General features: G+C 49.5%; 1 protein-coding gene across 1 annotated transcript in view; it reads left to right on the forward strand.

Moving 5' to 3' along the window:
* Window positions 1–18,011, forward strand: part of LGR6 (leucine rich repeat containing G protein-coupled receptor 6) — a 143,044-nt gene that overhangs the window by 110,291 nt on the left and 14,742 nt on the right. Inside the window, exons 7-13 of the mRNA XM_033079937.1 lie at window positions 6,415–6,483; window positions 7,907–7,978; window positions 9,086–9,157; window positions 10,168–10,236; window positions 11,118–11,189; window positions 14,236–14,301; window positions 16,280–16,351. Coding sequence (XP_032935828.1) covers window positions 6,415–6,483; window positions 7,907–7,978; window positions 9,086–9,157; window positions 10,168–10,236; window positions 11,118–11,189; window positions 14,236–14,301; window positions 16,280–16,351 — 492 coding nt within the window. The remainder of the gene's footprint in view (window positions 1–6,414; window positions 6,484–7,906; window positions 7,979–9,085; window positions 9,158–10,167; window positions 10,237–11,117; window positions 11,190–14,235; window positions 14,302–16,279; window positions 16,352–18,011) is intronic.

An 18,011-nucleotide genomic window follows, 5' to 3' on the forward strand; every position in this document is an offset into this window, starting at 1 on the left:
GTTCCCAGAGCCTTTCCTGGAGCAGCTCCTGAGGTGTGTGTGTGTGAAGTGATGCCTGTGTAAAGGAGGAGCAGCCCTTGAAGGCAGCAGAATTGCAGCAGAGGCAGCTGGGGGCACATTTTCACCATGGATATGCTGATGCAGAGAAGCTCTGCCTCCATCCCACTCTGCCTCCTGCCAGTAGCTGAGCTCCAGGGGCTGATTCCCAGCAATTTGTGTATTTTGGGGAGCAGGTAGAAATCCCCAGCTTCTTTCCTGCAGCTGGGGAATGCTGTGCTGTATACAAGGCTTCCCTGAGCTTTGCCTTCCTCTGCAGCCTGGCAAAGAGCAGCCCCCTCTGTGCCTGCCTCCTGAGCCATCAGCTCCGTGGATGTTTCTGTGTGTCCCAGCACCGAGGGCTCAGCCTTTGTGTCTGAATGTGCATGGCAGAGTTAAATACATCAAACATTTATCCATTACCTCTATCAGAGGGCAGACAGGAGTCCTGGGTGGAACAGCCACACTCTGGACACTGCTGGGATTTTCAGTGGAGATCAGAGCTGCACTGGGAGGGATTGGTGGCTGCAGGGGCTCCAGAATCAACCACAGACAGTCCCCCTGACTCAGCAATGGACCATCAGTGCCACTGAAACCCTGTAAAGTGCTGCAGCACCGTATCAGTGAGAGGCTGAGATGTTTCCAGGCTGTCAGAATGAATCCTCATTCAGGGACTGCTGCTTGCTCCTGGTAGGAATCATGTACCCTAAGAGTACCTGACAACCTTCCCACAGTGGGCAGCCCACCTCTGCTCCTTTGGGAGCAGGCACTCCCTCAAGTTCCATCATAGCCTGGCTTATCCTTATAGCTCACAAAAACAAAGGGGTTTTCTAGGACATGTTTAATTTCCCAATGAAAACACTGACCCTAGCAGATGAATCCCATGGTGGGTCTTGCTCTCGGCAGTGCATGTGAACATCCCCCTCTTGTCTTCCTTTAGGGGATGGGCACATTGCCTGGAGCCAGACAAGTGCTCTGGGTCCTTCCACAGACCCCTTCCCTCCTGTCACTTATTGCAGGCACTGGCAGCATCTCATCCCCCAGGCTGAGCTGGGCAAGGCACAGCCCCACTGCCTGCCCCCCGGAGAGGGGGTTTGGGCTGATGCTGCACAACATAAAGTGTTGCAAGCATTCAAAAGAACACCTAGGGTGCTTAAGGACATGGGGTTAATGGTTGGACTTAATGATTTTGGCTTTTCCAACCTTAATGAATCCCTGATCCCATAAAATACGGCACACGTTGCACCATTATTTTTCATATTTGAACTAATCTGACAGCTCAGCCACAAGTCATGACTGGGTGGATGGAGTCTGGGTAAAGCTGCCTGGCCAGTGCTGGGCAAGAGGTCAAACTACAGGGTCACCATGGCCCCCTTGGGCTTCCAGACTACCAATTAAATCATTTCCAGTGCTTGATTTGCCCACAGTAACCAGCACAATTAGCAGAGGCAGTAATTACATTTACTGGCAGCTTGAGGAGGTGCCAGCACAGGACAGGTGGAAATGCAGGTCCTCAGAGGAGGCTGCACAAAGTCCCCTCCAGGCACCACAGTAACATCCCCAACTCTACTGGGACTGAAATAGTCAGCAAATGTCCCATCTACAACTTCTAATCTCACTTCATCTTCAGGTTTATTAGCTGCAAATTTGTGGTGTTTTGTGGCTTATGGAAGAATTTATAGTACTATATAATTTTATTTTTTTTGGCTTCCTGTGTGAAACCACTAATAGTCCCTAACAGGCAGAAAATTGACCTGAGACTCTTTCTCCTCCTTCTCTCCTTTTGGCATAACTGAAGATATTAATAGTTCCAGGCTGCTTGCTGTCAGCTTCAAATCACCCTGGCAGTTAAAGCCCAAAATAACTGGGCCTTTGATGTCAACTTACTTTTATTTCTAAATAAACAACAGGGTTGGTTAAGATCATCCAAATATGAAGCTATAGGCTCCCTCTAGCAATAAAAACAATGGAAAGCCAGCCAGTTCACTGAGTCTTGGGCAGACTGGGTGACCTTTCATGGGCTTTCATTTCAAGTAGAATAGACAAGGCTCCTCTTACCATCCCACTGCCATGCTAGAGCTGGTAACTTTGAGCTGAGGAAAGGGATTATTCATAGTCATTGCTCTTGCACATCAGTTCTGAGCCTCTTGCCTGACTGATTTCGCTTTCAAAAGCCCTTGATAATGGGGGAAACTTCCTTATGCCATGCTCATTATTTTTAATATTTTTGTTGTTGTTGTGAGACTTCCCTATTGTTTGGCATAGCCATGGCCATGGTGTGTTGCCATCCTTCCACCAAGTAACACTGCCATTGATCTCTTTGTGCCAAACAGGACAGCACTCCTCAGCCAGGGAACCCCACACATCGCACACAGAGCCTTGGGCCAGACCCCAGAACTGCCAGGTCCAGCTCCCTTGGGCCAAGAGGCCTCCTGGGCCATCCCAGCCCATGCCACAGCTGTGCATGGGAACAGTGAAGTGGCTTTTTGCAGCTTTCCCTGCATCATCTCAAATCTGGAAGCAGTGGAAAAGAGACTGTGGAGCTAGGGAAGCAAAGCATTGCCCAAGTACCTGAGGTAAGGCAGGGAAAGGAAGGGGACCCTTCAAGGTGTTTGCTACAGCACCTCCATTTCCTACATCCACCAGAGGGTTTGTGATTGATGGGCAGTTCACTGACATGCTCAGGAGAGGAAATTGTGTTGCCACTGGAGTAAAAAAGCAAAGTTAATGAGTCATGAGTTCTTCCAATCTGCCTTGAGCCTATGCTGGGGAAAAGGTTCCACCAGCAGGATGGGCCAAATTCTCCATGGGACAGCAGGCAGAGAGGAGAGGTCTGGGACAGATGGAGCCTGATAGCAGCTGTGGAAAGACCAGAGGACTGAATTTCACCGAATGAACAGAAACTTCCCCACTGACAGGAACACCGTGGTGGAGGTTGAATGTGATTTCTGGGTCATTTCTTGGACCAGAGCCCGACTCCAGCTCTGTGAAAGAAGAAGAAGGGACACGGAATTTTTTTTCTCGTCATGGTTTGGGTCTGGGCTTTGGGAAGAGTGGCCCAACTGCAGAGAAGAGATGACACCTGAGGACCATCCTGAGTGCTGGATTTCTTCCAAACCCCTCCAACCAGCTGAAACCCATGAACTGGGCAGAGCTTGGCCAGGAGCTGCACTGCAGACAAGTCAGGACGGTGAGAGCAGCAGAGATGCAGAGCAGCCACTTGTGAGCAGCACCCAGGGACCTGTTCCCCAGAGCAGCTGGGTTGTTTTCCAGGAAGGAGGCTCACCTCCCCAAAACCCAGGAAGCACGGGCAGGAGCGAGCACAGGCACATTGTCTGCTCTGAACAGAACGGGGTGGCTGGCAGCATGACTACACCTGGTTGCGTTTCCACTTTCCAACAAGCCCAGTGTCTGCCAGCATTCCAAGATGGGCTTTTACCCAGAAGGAGCTGCTGAACACAATGAATGCTCTTTGTATCTGTCAAGTGCAAGGGGAGGGAGGCCCCAGGATGCTGCCAGGGCTGGGAACGGTGTGTGTTCGCTCAGGAAGAACTGGTCCTGTACATACTTGCACACGTGCAGAGGTACAAACAGAACCTTCATCTGCTGATGAAAGACCGGCCTGCCTGGAAGAGGTGCAGGCCGGAAAGGAAACACATTTTTAAAGACAGGAGCAAATATTACAGCACAATGAATTTTTCCTTGTAAATAATACTGGTTGCAGATCTAAGATCCCTTGTTGTGTTAGTGAATCACAGGTGAGCCAAGCCTCCTCTCTGTTGGGCAATATTTTCCATTTGTTGGCAGCTCACAGAAACAGCCCTGTGCCATCATAGGAAGCCTCCACAGTGGCAGTGTGGGTTAGATGTCACCCTGGGCTGGGGATCACAGGGCCTCTTCTCCAGGGACTGTCCCTTGGCATCATACAGGCATCATCCCAGCCCCAGTTTGTGGTGCAGGGGAGGGAAGTGGCACAGGTAGGCACCCAGCCCTGAATGAACTCTGCAGGTTCCTGCTCCCTGTGGAATCTCCCTCTAAGTTCAGGGAGTCACTGCAGAGTGAAATTTTTAAAGGTATTATGCACTTTATGTGCATCATTTGGGGCTGTCAGTTGACTCTGATTTCAACCAGTGCAGTGATCTGGAGGTTAATCAGATTTGACTGATGCTTTGAAAATGCCCAGTGGGGTCCTGCCTGCACTTCCCATTGCTTGTTCCCTTGGGAAATCCACTCTTGTATCTTCCTGAGCAGCAAAGAGATGTGACATTACCAGTCCTGCCCCTGGTAACCAAGCCTGTACAATGAGAGCCCTCAGCCAGGCCCTGATGGAACCTGGCAGGTGCCATCTACAGACACTGGCCAAGAGCAACCAAGCAGCTGATAGGGAGCTACAGGCAAAGAGTGAGGCTATGAGCAGTCATGTGTTAGGCTATTTATCCTTGAACAGATCAATTTGAGCTCAGGCAGAGAAGATGGAGGAAAAGCACTGATCTGCTTGGAGCCAGATGAGAGCAGAGTGTGTCAGAGCGAGTTTGGGGAGAGGCAGAGCTCTCCTGTCTAACAGATGTGAGGAGGTGTGAGGAGGGCACACATCACTCGTGTTCCACTCCTGGCCCTGGGACAGGCACAGCAGCTTCAGGTGTGCTGGGACCCTGCCACTACACTGCAGGGTGGGCTCACTGCCAGCCCTGTGCTTCTTCCCTGCTGATTGCCAGCACTGCCAGCTATTGAACCCTTTCTGGGTCCTACAGGAGCAGGATTCATTTGTTCAAATCCCTCCATGAAGTACCAGCATCCAGATCCCTGTGTAACTGGAGGAGGGAAAACTGCCCTTAGTGGCAGGAGACAAACTCTGCCAAACCAGGACATGCCACAGTTTCTGGGCTTCTCAGGGAATCCAGCAACAAGGTCTGGTGTGGACCTAGTCAGAGTTACATGAGACAAAATCCACAACAACTTCATTCCATATTTTTCTCTTGGGTTTGTGCACTCTCTTGTAATTCCATGATAAGCATTCTCTAAGACATAAATCCTATAAGCCAGAAGTCCTGGAAGGGCCGATTTGAAGAGACTCTCTGGGTTGATTTCCCATGTAAACACCTTCAGGGCAAAGCTGAGGCGGTGCCATGGAGTTCTTCCCAAGCAGGGGCACTGGTAGTGAGAGAAGATGTAAGAGACAAGGGTGCCAAGAGAGATCATAATGACCATGCCTGGGCCCAGAGGATGAGAATTACAGGGTAATTGGGCAGCAGCCATTGCTGTGTAAATGCTCAGTTATTTCTGTTCCATAAACCACAATCCAGGTTACATGATAATTACTTTGAGGTTCATTAAATGTAATTATACAGTAATCTCCAGGAGCCAGTAATCATGTTCCAAAGTATCTACCACTTAAAACTTGGTGAGTGTCATGCAGGTAGGAAGCAGTTGCATGGTTCTCAGACTTCAGTGAATTGCAAAGTGGAATTGCCAGGATAGGATCAAACGTTACTGTGACAGCTGAAATTGCCTTCCAAGAAGAAAGCTGGGCATGCTAGAGAAGGGCTGCACACCCAAAGCTCAACCAGTCTCCATGGGCACCCTCCAGCCAACAGCAGGATTGGTCCCTTTGCAGGGCTGCTCCTCCCAGGTTGCCAGCAGTGCCCTAAATCCTTTTCCAGAGGTTAAGCCCATCCTTGTAAAACAAGCACAACTCTTGAGATTTCACTCACATGTCTCTTTTAGTTGCCAAGTTGGGGTGAGTAAATTCTACACTTATTACAACCAACACAGTATATTTTATTTATTTTACTACACAGCAAATTAAACTTAATGCTCAACCATGTCAGTACATCACTTCCAGCTTTGACTCAGATTCCAATGTGGGGTTGACTCCAATCATCAGAAGAAGACCTAAGTCTTCCCCCAGCTTCCTCTTCCCATTGTTCCCAGTCACAGCACATCCCAGTGGCCGGGAGACCCGATGTCCCCAGGACAAACAGTGAGGGAATGGTCCCCAATGCCCTCTGCACCACAGGGCGAGGGGTCCAGAGCAGTCCTTCATGGGCCCACATAACTGATGCTGTTCATGTTTATTGTCCTTCAAAGAACCCCATTTTCACCTGGAAAGGCAAGAAAAAATCCTCAGAGCCACAGCCCCAGGGCTGAGCTCCTGGGAGAAGGGGCCAGGACCCCCAGGAGATGGGGAGCAGCAGCTCTGGACAGTGCTAGGAGCAGGGAATATTCCTGCTGCAGGAACTGGGATTCCATGCAGTGGCTGGAACAGCACGTAGGAAAACCTGTCTCCCTTGTTAACAACCGTGGCTTCAAAGCACAGATAAATAGGGTTGAGTTCCTACAGAAATGTTAATGAATGTTTTTCCCTTCTCTGTCTTTCAGGGATCTGAACTACAACGAGCTGCTGGAATTCCCTGGGGCTATCAGGACACTGGGCCGACTGCAGGAGCTGTGAGATTTTCTATTTATTCCTTTTCAAAACCAGTCCTTGTGGAAGAGGGACCAATAAAGCATTGTGTGTGCTCTGACTAGAGGAGAGCACTCAATCCAAGCCTTTCTTTTCCTTCCCAGCCCCATCCACTGCATCAAAGCCGTTTATCTCCTCAATTTCCATCAGCTCTGACCACCTCCCCATCAGCCTCCACACCACGGAGGGGAGTGGGAGTCTGCCAGCCTTAGAGCAGGTTCCTCCTACTGTTCCTCACTCTCCTGTGGCATCTCAGGGGCTCAAATTCCATCTGTTCTCTGGCTGCTTCTGATGTCCATTCCCCAGCTTGGGGCCACAACCTGGACCTACCTATGTTGTTGTGAGCCCATCATTTCTGCAGGCCCTGTGCTACCTCCTCTAATGTGAAGAAACTGTTTTATCTCCCTTAGGATAAATTTGTAATAGAGAATTACCAAAGTTTATGACCATTTTAGTGGCTAGCTCTCCTTCCTCTAACTGGTCAGCCTGGGAGATAGTAAAAATAAGAAACCATCCCACTTGTCACCCACAAAGGTAGAAGGCCCAAGGTGGGGTGAGTGGATCCACAGTTCCTATGTCACATTGGTGCCAGGCTGGGGTGGACAAAAGCAGCTGCTCTCATGTTTCTTGGAGTAAAAATCTGGCACTACTTTTTTCTTTACTGGAACAATCGTCATGAGATTTCTCTGTTCAGGCCAGATATCATCATTATTCTCACCTTCAAAATGAGAATAAGATCCTCAATCCCCTTTGAGATGGCTTTTGAAATGCCTTCCACTAAAGAAGAGGCAAATTCCAAATAGTCACCAGCTAATTACCTGCTCAGACTCCTCTGGGATAAACAACCTGGGCATCACCCAGAGCTTGGTCTTAGTCCTGTACACAGGAAGCTGTGGCTGCCTTTGCTGTACCAGAGGTCAGACTGTGACCACAGAGTTCTCTTCTGCTGCAAAAGTTTGCTGATAGAAATTTTCTTTAAGCTTAACAAAAAATGTCACAGCTAGAGCTACAAATCCTTTTAAGTCATGTGGGGCAATAATTCCTGGCACACTCTGTTTGGCAGCTGTGGAGCTGTAACAGAAACCATCCATAAAAATTGTAGTTCCTAGAGGATAGAAAATTTTGTATTTGGCTTGTTTCTGTTTCCTGACCTGTAAAGTGTTAAACCTTAAGTCCTTGTATCCTCGGTGGGGTTGGTGGAGTCACATATGGAAAACCCACAGAGTAAATGAAATAGATTTTGTCCTGCCAAACCTCAGACCTTGTTCACCTGCTGGGATGCTGCTGCAGCTGAGAAGGAGCCTATGTCTCCTATTTGATATATATCTTGAAGGCTCTCTGGCTTTAAAAGAGTTAAAGAAAGAAGGTTAATTTCACTAATATTAAGATATTTGTTTCTCCCAACAGCGGTTTTCATAACAACAACATCAAAGCTATTCCAGAGAATGCATTCATTGGGAATCCCCTCCTCCAAACAATGTAAGAAAATTAAATAATGTTTCCTATATCTTTATATTGCCCAGAAAGGGGCATTTCCTGATGTCTTTAGTTGGGATTTCTGACAGCGGTCAAATGACAATCTGATATTTGCTATCCATGTGCCAAAGCAGACTGAAATTGCTTCTTCTCAGCTCCTTCTCAGAACTGCTGTGGGTTTTCCTTTCCCTGCAGCTGACAGCACAGGCTGATAGCAGGGAAAGCACAAAATACAGGTGGTCTGCATGAAAACCATCTAAGCCCTAGCTGACATCTGCTGGTGTTTGTTCCTTGTGTTCAGAAAAGCTGCTGGCCAGCCACAGCAGCAGCAGCACGTCTCAGAGAGCTGGGATACCAAACCCCTGTGTGTCTGCCCAGACCTGGGGACACAGAGCTCTGCAGATATACACACCCAGCTGTCAGCTTATTTCTGCTCTGACCTAGGCAGAGTTTGTGACTTTTGGATACTTCTCTGAACCACACAGATATTGAAAACTGTGGCGAGTGACAAAAGCTCTGCTTGTCCAAACTGGAGTTAAATTATAGAAATACCAATAACTGGACACCATTCACTGCTGCAGCCAGAGCAACCAGCCTCATCCCCACCTCCCTTGGCCAGCATCACTGAGTGATGATGGGGGCCTGTACACCCAGAATGTTTATCTCTTCGTTGCATCTGCCCATCCAAAGTCTTTCACAGTTACTAGAGGGAAGTGTTTCTCGTAGGAGATGACTCCATATCTCCCTGGGTCCTAAAAGAGCTCAGTTGTCTCCACTGACTGTGACAAGGGAGAAAGGTGCTGGTGCTGTGTGCGAGACCACAGGAGGTGTCCTCCAGTGCAAGGTGTTTCTCAGTAGGACTGGAGAGGGCTTTACACCTTTCTAGCCCATCTGGTTCAGCAGGACCCCAAAGGGCCCATTCAGAGCACCAGGAGACCTCAATTGTACCAATGTCCAGCAGAAACCTGACAGTGGGAGAGCAAGAATTCCTCACATTGCAGCAGCACCTCCTGCATGGCTTGTAGCTGTAGCTCTTGACACTCTTGACCTGTAACAGCATCTTCTCTTTATGTGCAGCAGAATCTGAGCCCTTCCTCTTTCCCATTGCAGCCATTTTTATGACAATCCCATCCAGTTTGTTGGACAGTCTGCTTTCCAGTACTTGCCAAAGCTCCACACTCTGTAAGTTCACCAAGCACACCCCCAGAGAGTTCCAAAGCCTGTGTGGCCACCTTTGTGGCCTCCTCTCTCCCTCCCTTTTTTCAAGACCCTCTGTGCCAATAAAGGACCATGAAACAACTCCCCAAAGGCTACTCCAACGAGTAGACACTGCAGATGTTTTCTTCCGAGGAAGGATCATTTTGAAAAGGGCATTTTGGAGGCAGCCACTATAATTCCTCCTCCCCACAGAGCTGACTGAGGCCTTGCAGAGTCTCCACAGCTGTGCTGGGAGCAGCAAAGACCTCACACACAAGTGCCACAGCTTTTGCTGCTGTTGCGTAACTGCCCAAACAGAAGGATACTGAAGGCATCTGCCTTCCTCCACAAGATGGAGAAGTGGAGGAACACGTCCCAGCACCATGGCACAAATGATATTACTGGGCCGGCAGTGGCAGTGCTTCCTTCCCGTGTTTGGCCCTAGGCCTGCTCCAGGGCCACCAACACAGGCTGGGCACCACCTGAACCACAACAGCTTCCCCACGTTGGCTTTTCAGCCAACCTGTTGTGGCACAGCACTAAAAATACTGAGGCAGAGGCAACCTCATAAATCTCTATTTATAAGCCTCCCCCAGGCACGTAAAATAAATCATTCAAATAGCCCTGCATTCTTTAGATCCAAATGCATAGACCCAGGGAGGCTTGGGTGGGATGCCCTGCTTACATTCCCCATGGTAATTGTTTGGGTTTTTTTTTTTTTAATTTAATTTGGGTAGAGATCATGCCAAGAATGTCAGTGGATGGGAGAGGCTTTGAGCTTGCCAAGTCTCCTTGCACAGAAGTGCCCAGCTCCATCTCACTGTACCCACACAGCACGAGGCATCTGCTCCAGCCACAGGGACACGCTGGATCTGGGCCTTGAGCACATCTGGGTGTGAGGAAGCAGATTTGCCACCATGGCTGATGCCTCTGGAACCTCGGGCAGTTACACTTGCCTTTCCTGCCCACCTCACTTCCCCCTTGTTTCTCTGCAGCTCACTCAATGGAGCAACAGACATCAGGGAATTCCCGGACCTCAAAGGCACCACCAGCCTAGAAGTTTTGTGAGTGGCACCTCTCTCCCTTTTACCCTGCTAGCTGTGCTCTTCCTCCTCCAAGGTGGTCCAGGCTGTTTCAGTGAGGACAACTTTCCCAGTGCTGTGCAGCATGCAGCTCTACCTCTCCCTGGTCACTCACCCTTCTGCTTCGTTTCACCCCTGTGGCTCCTGAACTCAGCTTTCCTCCCTGTGAGTGGCTCTCTCGGTACTCTTGAGTGTGCTCCAGTCTTTGTTTGGTTTGTTTGGTTTTTATTCTTCCTTCCCCCCTGCATCTGTGAAGGAGTGAGCCTCTCAGTGCAGTGCTTCTGCTGTGCCCACACTGGGTCTGTGCCCATACTGGAACCAGCACCATGGTGCAGTTAAGGGGACATTTGCCACCCAGGCTGGGGCTCCTGCAGCTGCTTTGGCCCCCTCCTCACCCCCTCAGGCCCTGGAGAGCAGGTCTTGGAGGACACTGGTCCCCATGCTGAGCCCAAACTGGGAGCACCCCTGGCCAGGATGTGGCCTGGCCATGCCATGTCTTGGGGACACAGGGACACAGGGACATGGGGACACAAGGACACAAGGACACAGGGACACACCATTCATTCCTCATACACAAGCTTCTGAGGCAGTCCTGGCTCAGCCACTGCCACCTGCTCCCAACAAGGCCAAGGACAGCTGTGAATTCAGTACTCAGCAGTTGCCCAGAACTCTTTGTAGGCACATTCACCTTAGCCAGCTCCAGCAGCAGTGCCTGGCAGTTTTTTATCCTCTCCAGGTATTTTATTGTCCTACTGATATTGTGTCCTGCCACTATCTGGGACTGGCAGCTGGGCTTCTGGGCCACAGAGTCTGGGTGCTGGCTGTCAGCAACACCATTTCTTCTCTCTTCTTCGTCCCTCTAGGACCTTGACCCGGGCAGGCATCCATTTCCTCCCCAGAAGGATGTGCCAGCAGCTGCCCAGCCTCCGAGTCCTGTGAGTAACCTGTGTCTCTGTCCTGCCTGCTCCTTAAAAAATGCCCTTGGGAACAGGGCTTTCCTTTATCTGGCTCAGGGAAAGGACCAGCTGTGGGAGACCATTCTGTGGTTCTTGCTCCCATCATCTTTTCCATGCAGAAATCACCACTTTCTTAATCACTACTTTGAGCTCTTGCTTGTTCTTCAACTTGCTGCTTCATCCCAGCATGATGCTCTGGTCCCAGGGCTGTATCAGGCACTCCTTGCTCTGCACCAGTGGGAACTGTCCCTGCAAGGGGCATAGAGAGGGTACAAAAGGAGATGGGTAAGAATGGCCACAGCATTTCACAGCTCCCAGCTATGCTGAAGCTCTTAGCCCAAAAACAAGGGGAAAATCACCTTCACCCTCTGCCCCAGCCTTGGCTTATTGCAGCTGGAGCTCCAGCAAGTGCCTTCATCTGGAGGAAGGATCCTGTTCATATCCCAGGAGGAATCAGGTGTGACCTGATGGAGACCTGTGAGGCCACAAGGCTGCATTTCCTCACGTGGGGCAGCACAGGCAGATCAGGGTTTTGTTGCTCTGTTTCTTTGGCTCTGCCCGCTTAGCCAGGCACTGAATGATGCTGTGGGGGGGTCATGCTTTCTCCTTTAGCTTGGTACATGATGAAATCAACATTTCAGAAAGGTTCTGCATCGTCTCAGGAATCACATCCCTGGTTCCTGAGATCCCCAACTATGTTTGCAGTCAAAGACATCCTCAGGAAATGAGTCATGAGCCAGATTTATACAAGTTTGCAGCCTTAGGGCAGCAACAGGCTTGCCTCTCATCAGTCTTTATACAAGCAAGCTGAAAAAGAAAACAAGTTTGTTCCAGGAAAGCAACAGGAGTGAATTCTTGATCACGGAAATTGGAAACAAGAGTAAAACATAAAAATAAAAGAAGTCAATTTTTAACTTAGGAGATTACAGGCTTTTGGTTCCAGATGTCCCTGTAGGGATCAGCTCTCATCTTTAGACATCTGGACCAATTCAATGGATGACTTGCTGGGAAAGTGCAGCCTTTGGACTGGCCCAGGCTGTTGGGTCCCAAACCTCTGTTTATGTTCTCAAGTTATCAGACTGCAAACCCTCACAGCAGAACCTGTTCTTTTGTGCCTACCCCCCATGTGGGAGAATTTTATTGGGACACACCACCTTGTTCCTTGTTCCTTGTTCCTCTTCCCTAGTGAGCTTTGCTGACATTAATTGCATTGCTTTCAGGGTTTGGAGAGAGAGAGAATGTGGGCCAATGTTTGTGCATATTTACATCTCTCCTGCCTTTGAAATGCCTTGGTCTCCCATCCCCACAGACTCAGTGGTTGTTCTCTGCCTGTCATAGGCAGCCATAGGAGCTGGACTGTGACACATCTGACCACAGCTAACATAGTTAAAGCTGCATTTCTGGCCTCACAGCACGGTGTGGATTCTCTGCAAGGATCCTGAACAGGGGCTGTAGAGCCACTGCAGGGGCAGAGGGTCACGACCGTCTTGGGATGCCACCCATCTAAACCCAGCATACACAGGCAGGGCAGCCTTTGGCATCAACCTGGCATCATCCTGCTGCTTTCATCCAGAGCTCCTGGTCAAGGCACAGATTCCATGTGACCATGGTACATCCTGAGCTGGAAGGGACCCACAATCATCACTGAGTCCAGCTCCTGGCTCTGCATAGAACACCCCAACAATCCCACCCTGTCCCTGAGAGAGTTGTCCAAATGCTCCTTGAGTTCGGAAAGATTTGTCCTTCTTCTCAAGCAGAAACAGGTGAAACTCCCCTGAGCAGAGCTGAAGTCCCTTGATGTCATCAGCACCTTCATCCTGGTGTGTTCCTGACAGAGTATGTGTCTGAGGCTGCTCTGTTTGTAGATTCTGGGCTGCACCTCACTCTGGGGGAACCAGAAATAACTCCTGGGGCTGGTTCCCCCCACCACTGTTAGCTAAGCTACAGCCCTGTCAAGCCAAATGAATTCATACAGGGATCAGGGAAAAGTCACTGATGCTAAGACTCTTCCTCCATCATGGGTGACAGCTTCCAGAGCCAAGCACAAACCTTTTGCTTGTTTTTCCCTCCCTCCTCTCTGCCATGGAAAACTGGTGGTGAGTGGGTTGGCAAAAAAAATAATAATAATTGAAATATTTTAGGAGCAATCTATTGGCAGAAAGATGGAAACCGAGTTTGGAAAGTCGGCAGAGAAACCACATACAAAACTTTACCCTGGGGCAAATTTCCCTTGAACAACCACAAATCCAGTCTCTGCTGGTGGGGAAAAGAGCTAGGTTTAAACATTGCTCCTTACCCAGCCTGTTTCAGATTCAATAAATTCTCATTAAGCTGTGCCAGGGTGGGTTTTCCTCTGACTATTAAGCCACTCTACTCTAGATGCTGACAGGACACTGGGCTATGAATCAGTGCTGCAAACTGTTTTTGAGTGACAGCACTTGAAAGAACAAGGACCAGAGGTTTTCAAAGTCTGTAATGTCCTGAACCAAATCCCTGCCAATGCCACAACCCCTTCTGTAACCTTGGGAGAAAGCCAGGGAAGGCTGAATGGGGAGCAGGCAATGGGCAGTGGAGTTGCTGTGCCAGGAGGGAGGAGAGAAGCCGGCTGGTCAAAACCTCCCCAGGCTCTTCAGGCACATCTGCAGCTTCTGCAAGCTCTGGCAGAAATATCTCTGTGCCCACAGAAGGCAGGGCTATGCATGGCAAAAGTGGCACGGGAGGGTTTCAGAGCTGCCTTGAGGCTGGGGAGGACAAGCCCACGCCAGCTGTACGAGCAGCTCCATCAGCCCAAAGGGAGCTGGGCTGGGTGAGTGGGTAAATCCTGGAGCAGCCCTTGCCTGGCATAGAGACATCCAGAGCCAGCATCAGGTGCAGGCTGGAGATGTCACTCACTGGGGTTACCAAAAGTGGAACTGCAGAATGAGGGGAGGTCACCTCACTCTCCAGCAGTACCTGCCTTGCAAGGGAGGGCTCAGGGCACTGGTTTGTGATGTCCCAACATTCCTGGACTCTCCTTTCCCTGCAGAGAGCTGTCACACAACCAAATCGAAGAGCTGCCCAGTTTCCATCGGTGCCAGCAGCTGGAGGAGCTGTGAGTATGGAGATGTCCTTGCTTGTGCCATGCTCTGGGGGAAAGGGCTGCTTTGTGTGGAGGGGCAGTTCCCACACAGAGAACTCCCTAAGCACTGGGAAAGTTGGGCATTATAACTCACTGACTGGAGAGCAAATGGACCAGAGCTCCACTCCTTGCCCCTGTGCACACAGAGAATAGAAATACATTCCCTGTGCATAGGAACTTAATTCAGTCAGAATTAATTTCAGAGGTCCCAGACTCTTCAAACAGAAGTAGGATATGACAGCACTGAATTCACTTCTTTAACTCCAGTCCCACTATGAGCTAATCAAGAATGGGGTTTATGTCCATCATAAATCTCTTCTGCTTCAAGGAGGGGCCCCATGCCATGGGCACAAGCCAGCTCCTATCCATCCTGCCCAGGGCCAGCCCCTCTTGAGAGAAGGGGGATTCTCTACTCAGGTGTAGCTCTTGAACTGGGTTTTCTCCAGGCCCTGGGAGGCACTGCTGCTGCTCTGAGACAAAGTTATTCACCTTCAGCTCCAAGTGTCTGGAGATCTGGCCCTACACTTCAAATAGAACAGAAGTTTTTGGTCTTTTTGAGGAAAACTGGTAAAAAAAATCAGGATAGACTCCATATTTTTGTATAGAATTCTGCTACCTGGAAGAACAGATGTATGGGAGCAGCATCCCCAATACAAAACCCACAGGAGAGGTTATCCCTGCTCTCTGTAGCACCCCAGCCTGCACAGTCAGACCAGCTTATCCCGCCTTAGCACTGTGAAACTACATGGGAATGAGAGTACACAGCCTCTGCTGCCTTTTATGGCAGCTGTGAGAGTACTCCCAGGAAAATATCTGAAAAAATAGAAAGTACACCAAAAAAACCCAAATGCTCAGAATTTCAAACCTGTAGTTTCACGCATTCTGCCTAAGTTCCTTCTTACAAAATTTTATAATATGCCCAATTTAGACTTAATATAAAATCACAATAAATCCCATTTTCTGGCCAATGAAGTGAAGTAGATGATACCTATATACCTTAAATTAATATTTTTATTATTTATTATTTATTTATTATTTTTTAAATAAGAGACTAAAATGAGAATTTGGTCCCTCAACCCCAAAGTTATTGTCCTGTAAGCCCCACCCCCACCAAGCAACAACATTCCTGATGGTTTGGAACAAGTCTGGTGGTGCCTGGTAGTAGAACCTGGCACACAAACAGCTCAGGTGTGCCCTCGCTCTCACCCCAAATTATTTTTGTCAGCCTTGCTCCAATACCCCACTGCCCAAACTCCACCTCCTCCAATCAGTGAGACCCCCAGATTTATGCCCAGATCTTCCAGTGGCCCCCACATGAAATCTTGGCTAGAGGTGGGAGCAATGCCAGCCTGGCTACGTGGGGCACCAAGAGAGCAGCTCAAGTGCTCTCTTTGAAGAGGAACATCTGGCCAAACACCAGCTGGAAGATTACAGCCAGAACATGAGGGTCCTTGTGTGAGATGAGGCAATACCATTTCTGAGTCTAAAGGCAGGTTAATGTAGGTGGAGCACCAGGCAGAGGCTGTCTCCCCTTGCAGAAGGTCATAGATGGGGGCAGGTCTGGGAATTCATGGTGGGCATTCTGCAGGAATCTTAGTTAGTATTTACCACTGTTTCACACTAGAGAAAACAACACTAAGGAACTGAACCTTTCCCACATGGTTCATGTCTGGAGCATCCAGGATGTCTCATGAGAATGTAGGGAGTGTGTAGGTCAGACAGCAGAGGCTGTGTGAACTCTCACCCTGCTCTTTCCCTTTCCCCAGGGGATGAAGGAGCTGGAAAGGAGATGTGGCTTTGACATGTTTTGCTGCTCGTGCTGTTTAACTCTTGAAATAAGAGCAGATCTCCCAAGCACAGCAACTTCCATTGTGCCAGTCTACTGCACTGGGACAAAGATCATAGAACGCTGCCTTCAGCTCTCTTCTCAAACCAGGTTCTGTTTTTCCAGAGGTCTCCAGCACAACAAAATCCACGAGATTCGAGCAGACACCTTTGTGCAGCTGATGGCCCTGCGCTCCATGCAAGTATTGTCTGCCAGGAAACCAGTGGGGTCATGCTGGGGAGGGGGAACTGTGAACTCACATGGGCTGGGGGAAGTTCCCAGCCTGCCTCTGTCTCTGCTGGGAGGCTTTTCTGTTCTCCCTTAGAGCAGAATACGGCACAAGACATCCTTTTGGCTTCTCCTGTGCCTGCAGACCCCCTCTTTACCTGCCCCCTCGTGCCCACACCCCACATGCTCTCACCATGCAGCTCTGCCAAGTGTCTTGGTTTGAAAGACAGGTGTGTGCTAAGAAAGGCAAGAGCCTCTCTTGAAATGGAAAATGTAAACCCCCCTCCCTCCAAATTTTTATAATTTTGAAATTAAGGGGCTCTCAGACAAAGATATGGGAATAGAAATAATAGTTTTTTACTAGGAAGAATTAAAATAGAAATACAGTGTTACACAAAACAAACCCAAAACACTGACAGAGTCAGAATACAACCTGACACCCTGTCAGGCAGGGTGTTGGCAGCAGTCCCATTAAATGGTGGCTGCATCCTCCTGCAGTGACAGATGTGGTTCAGTTGAAGCAGTGCTCCTGTAGAAGGTGCAGTTTTCCTCCGAAGGTCCAGTGATGATGTAGAAGGGTCTGGTTTTCCTCTGGAATCCAGTGGAAAAGGCTGCTCTGATGTTCCAAATCTCAGATTTTATCTGGGTAGGAAATGCTTGGCTCCTCCCCCTGGGTGGGGCATCTCCCAATGGGATGATGGAATTTTATCAGTCATGCACTGGGACTCAATGGCCCATTAACAGAAGATATCTCCCTGGAGGGAGGATGGGTTGTGGAAAAGATAAAGAGCACTGCCCCACCTGGTTTTAACAGATGGTGATAGAATCCATACTTTTGGTTACATCCTGCATTGCAACCTTAGACACCAAGGCAGAGCCCGCATCACTGACAGGCCTCCTGAATGCCAGAAGGGACTCAGGGCAGGGATTTACCCCAGTGTACCTCAGCCCTAGCACCCCCTGTCCTACACAAGCCAGTCCTGGGCCATGTGGAACACCCATGCAGAGCATCCTGTTTGGTTTGAAAGCTCCTCCCCACAACTCAAAAGCTCATGTTCACATACCAAGTGCACCCAAGCATGCACTTCCCACAACACAGAGCGACCTCCGAGTGCTTGGCACCTTGGAGAGCTGGCAGGGCCCTGAAGGGCACAATTGGCTCAGATATCTGGGAAGAGCCCTGACAGTCTTTCTGTGCTGTTCTGTTCTGTTAGGAAGTGAACTCAATCACACAAAATCTTTTCCCATTTAACAGCCCAGCATTCTTGGGATCCCATGAGTGTCACTACACCATGGTTAAACTGCCCAGGAACACTAAGGGGTGACAGGGGACACTGCAGACACTCAGGGAAACATGAGCATGCTGCCCCAGCCCAGTCACACACACACAGCTGACACGACCTTTGGGTATGTTCTGGAAAGGATTCATCCCATCCAATGTCACACTCATCTGAGCAGGTATCTTGGCTCCTTTGGAGGTGAAGGTTGTCCTGTAGTCAGCCTTAGGGCAAGAAATGTGTCCCAGTTTGCTGGTTTCCTCTACACTGGTGGCAGAGGGAGTGGAGCCCTCTCACTTGGATGGAGGCAGAGCTTATTGAGGGGACTCAGTGAATCCAGAGCACCTGTACAT

Source organism: Catharus ustulatus, chromosome 25, assembly GCF_009819885.2.
Source record: "Catharus ustulatus isolate bCatUst1 chromosome 25, bCatUst1.pri.v2, whole genome shotgun sequence".
NCBI classification, from domain to species: domain Eukaryota; kingdom Metazoa; phylum Chordata; class Aves; order Passeriformes; family Turdidae; genus Catharus; species Catharus ustulatus.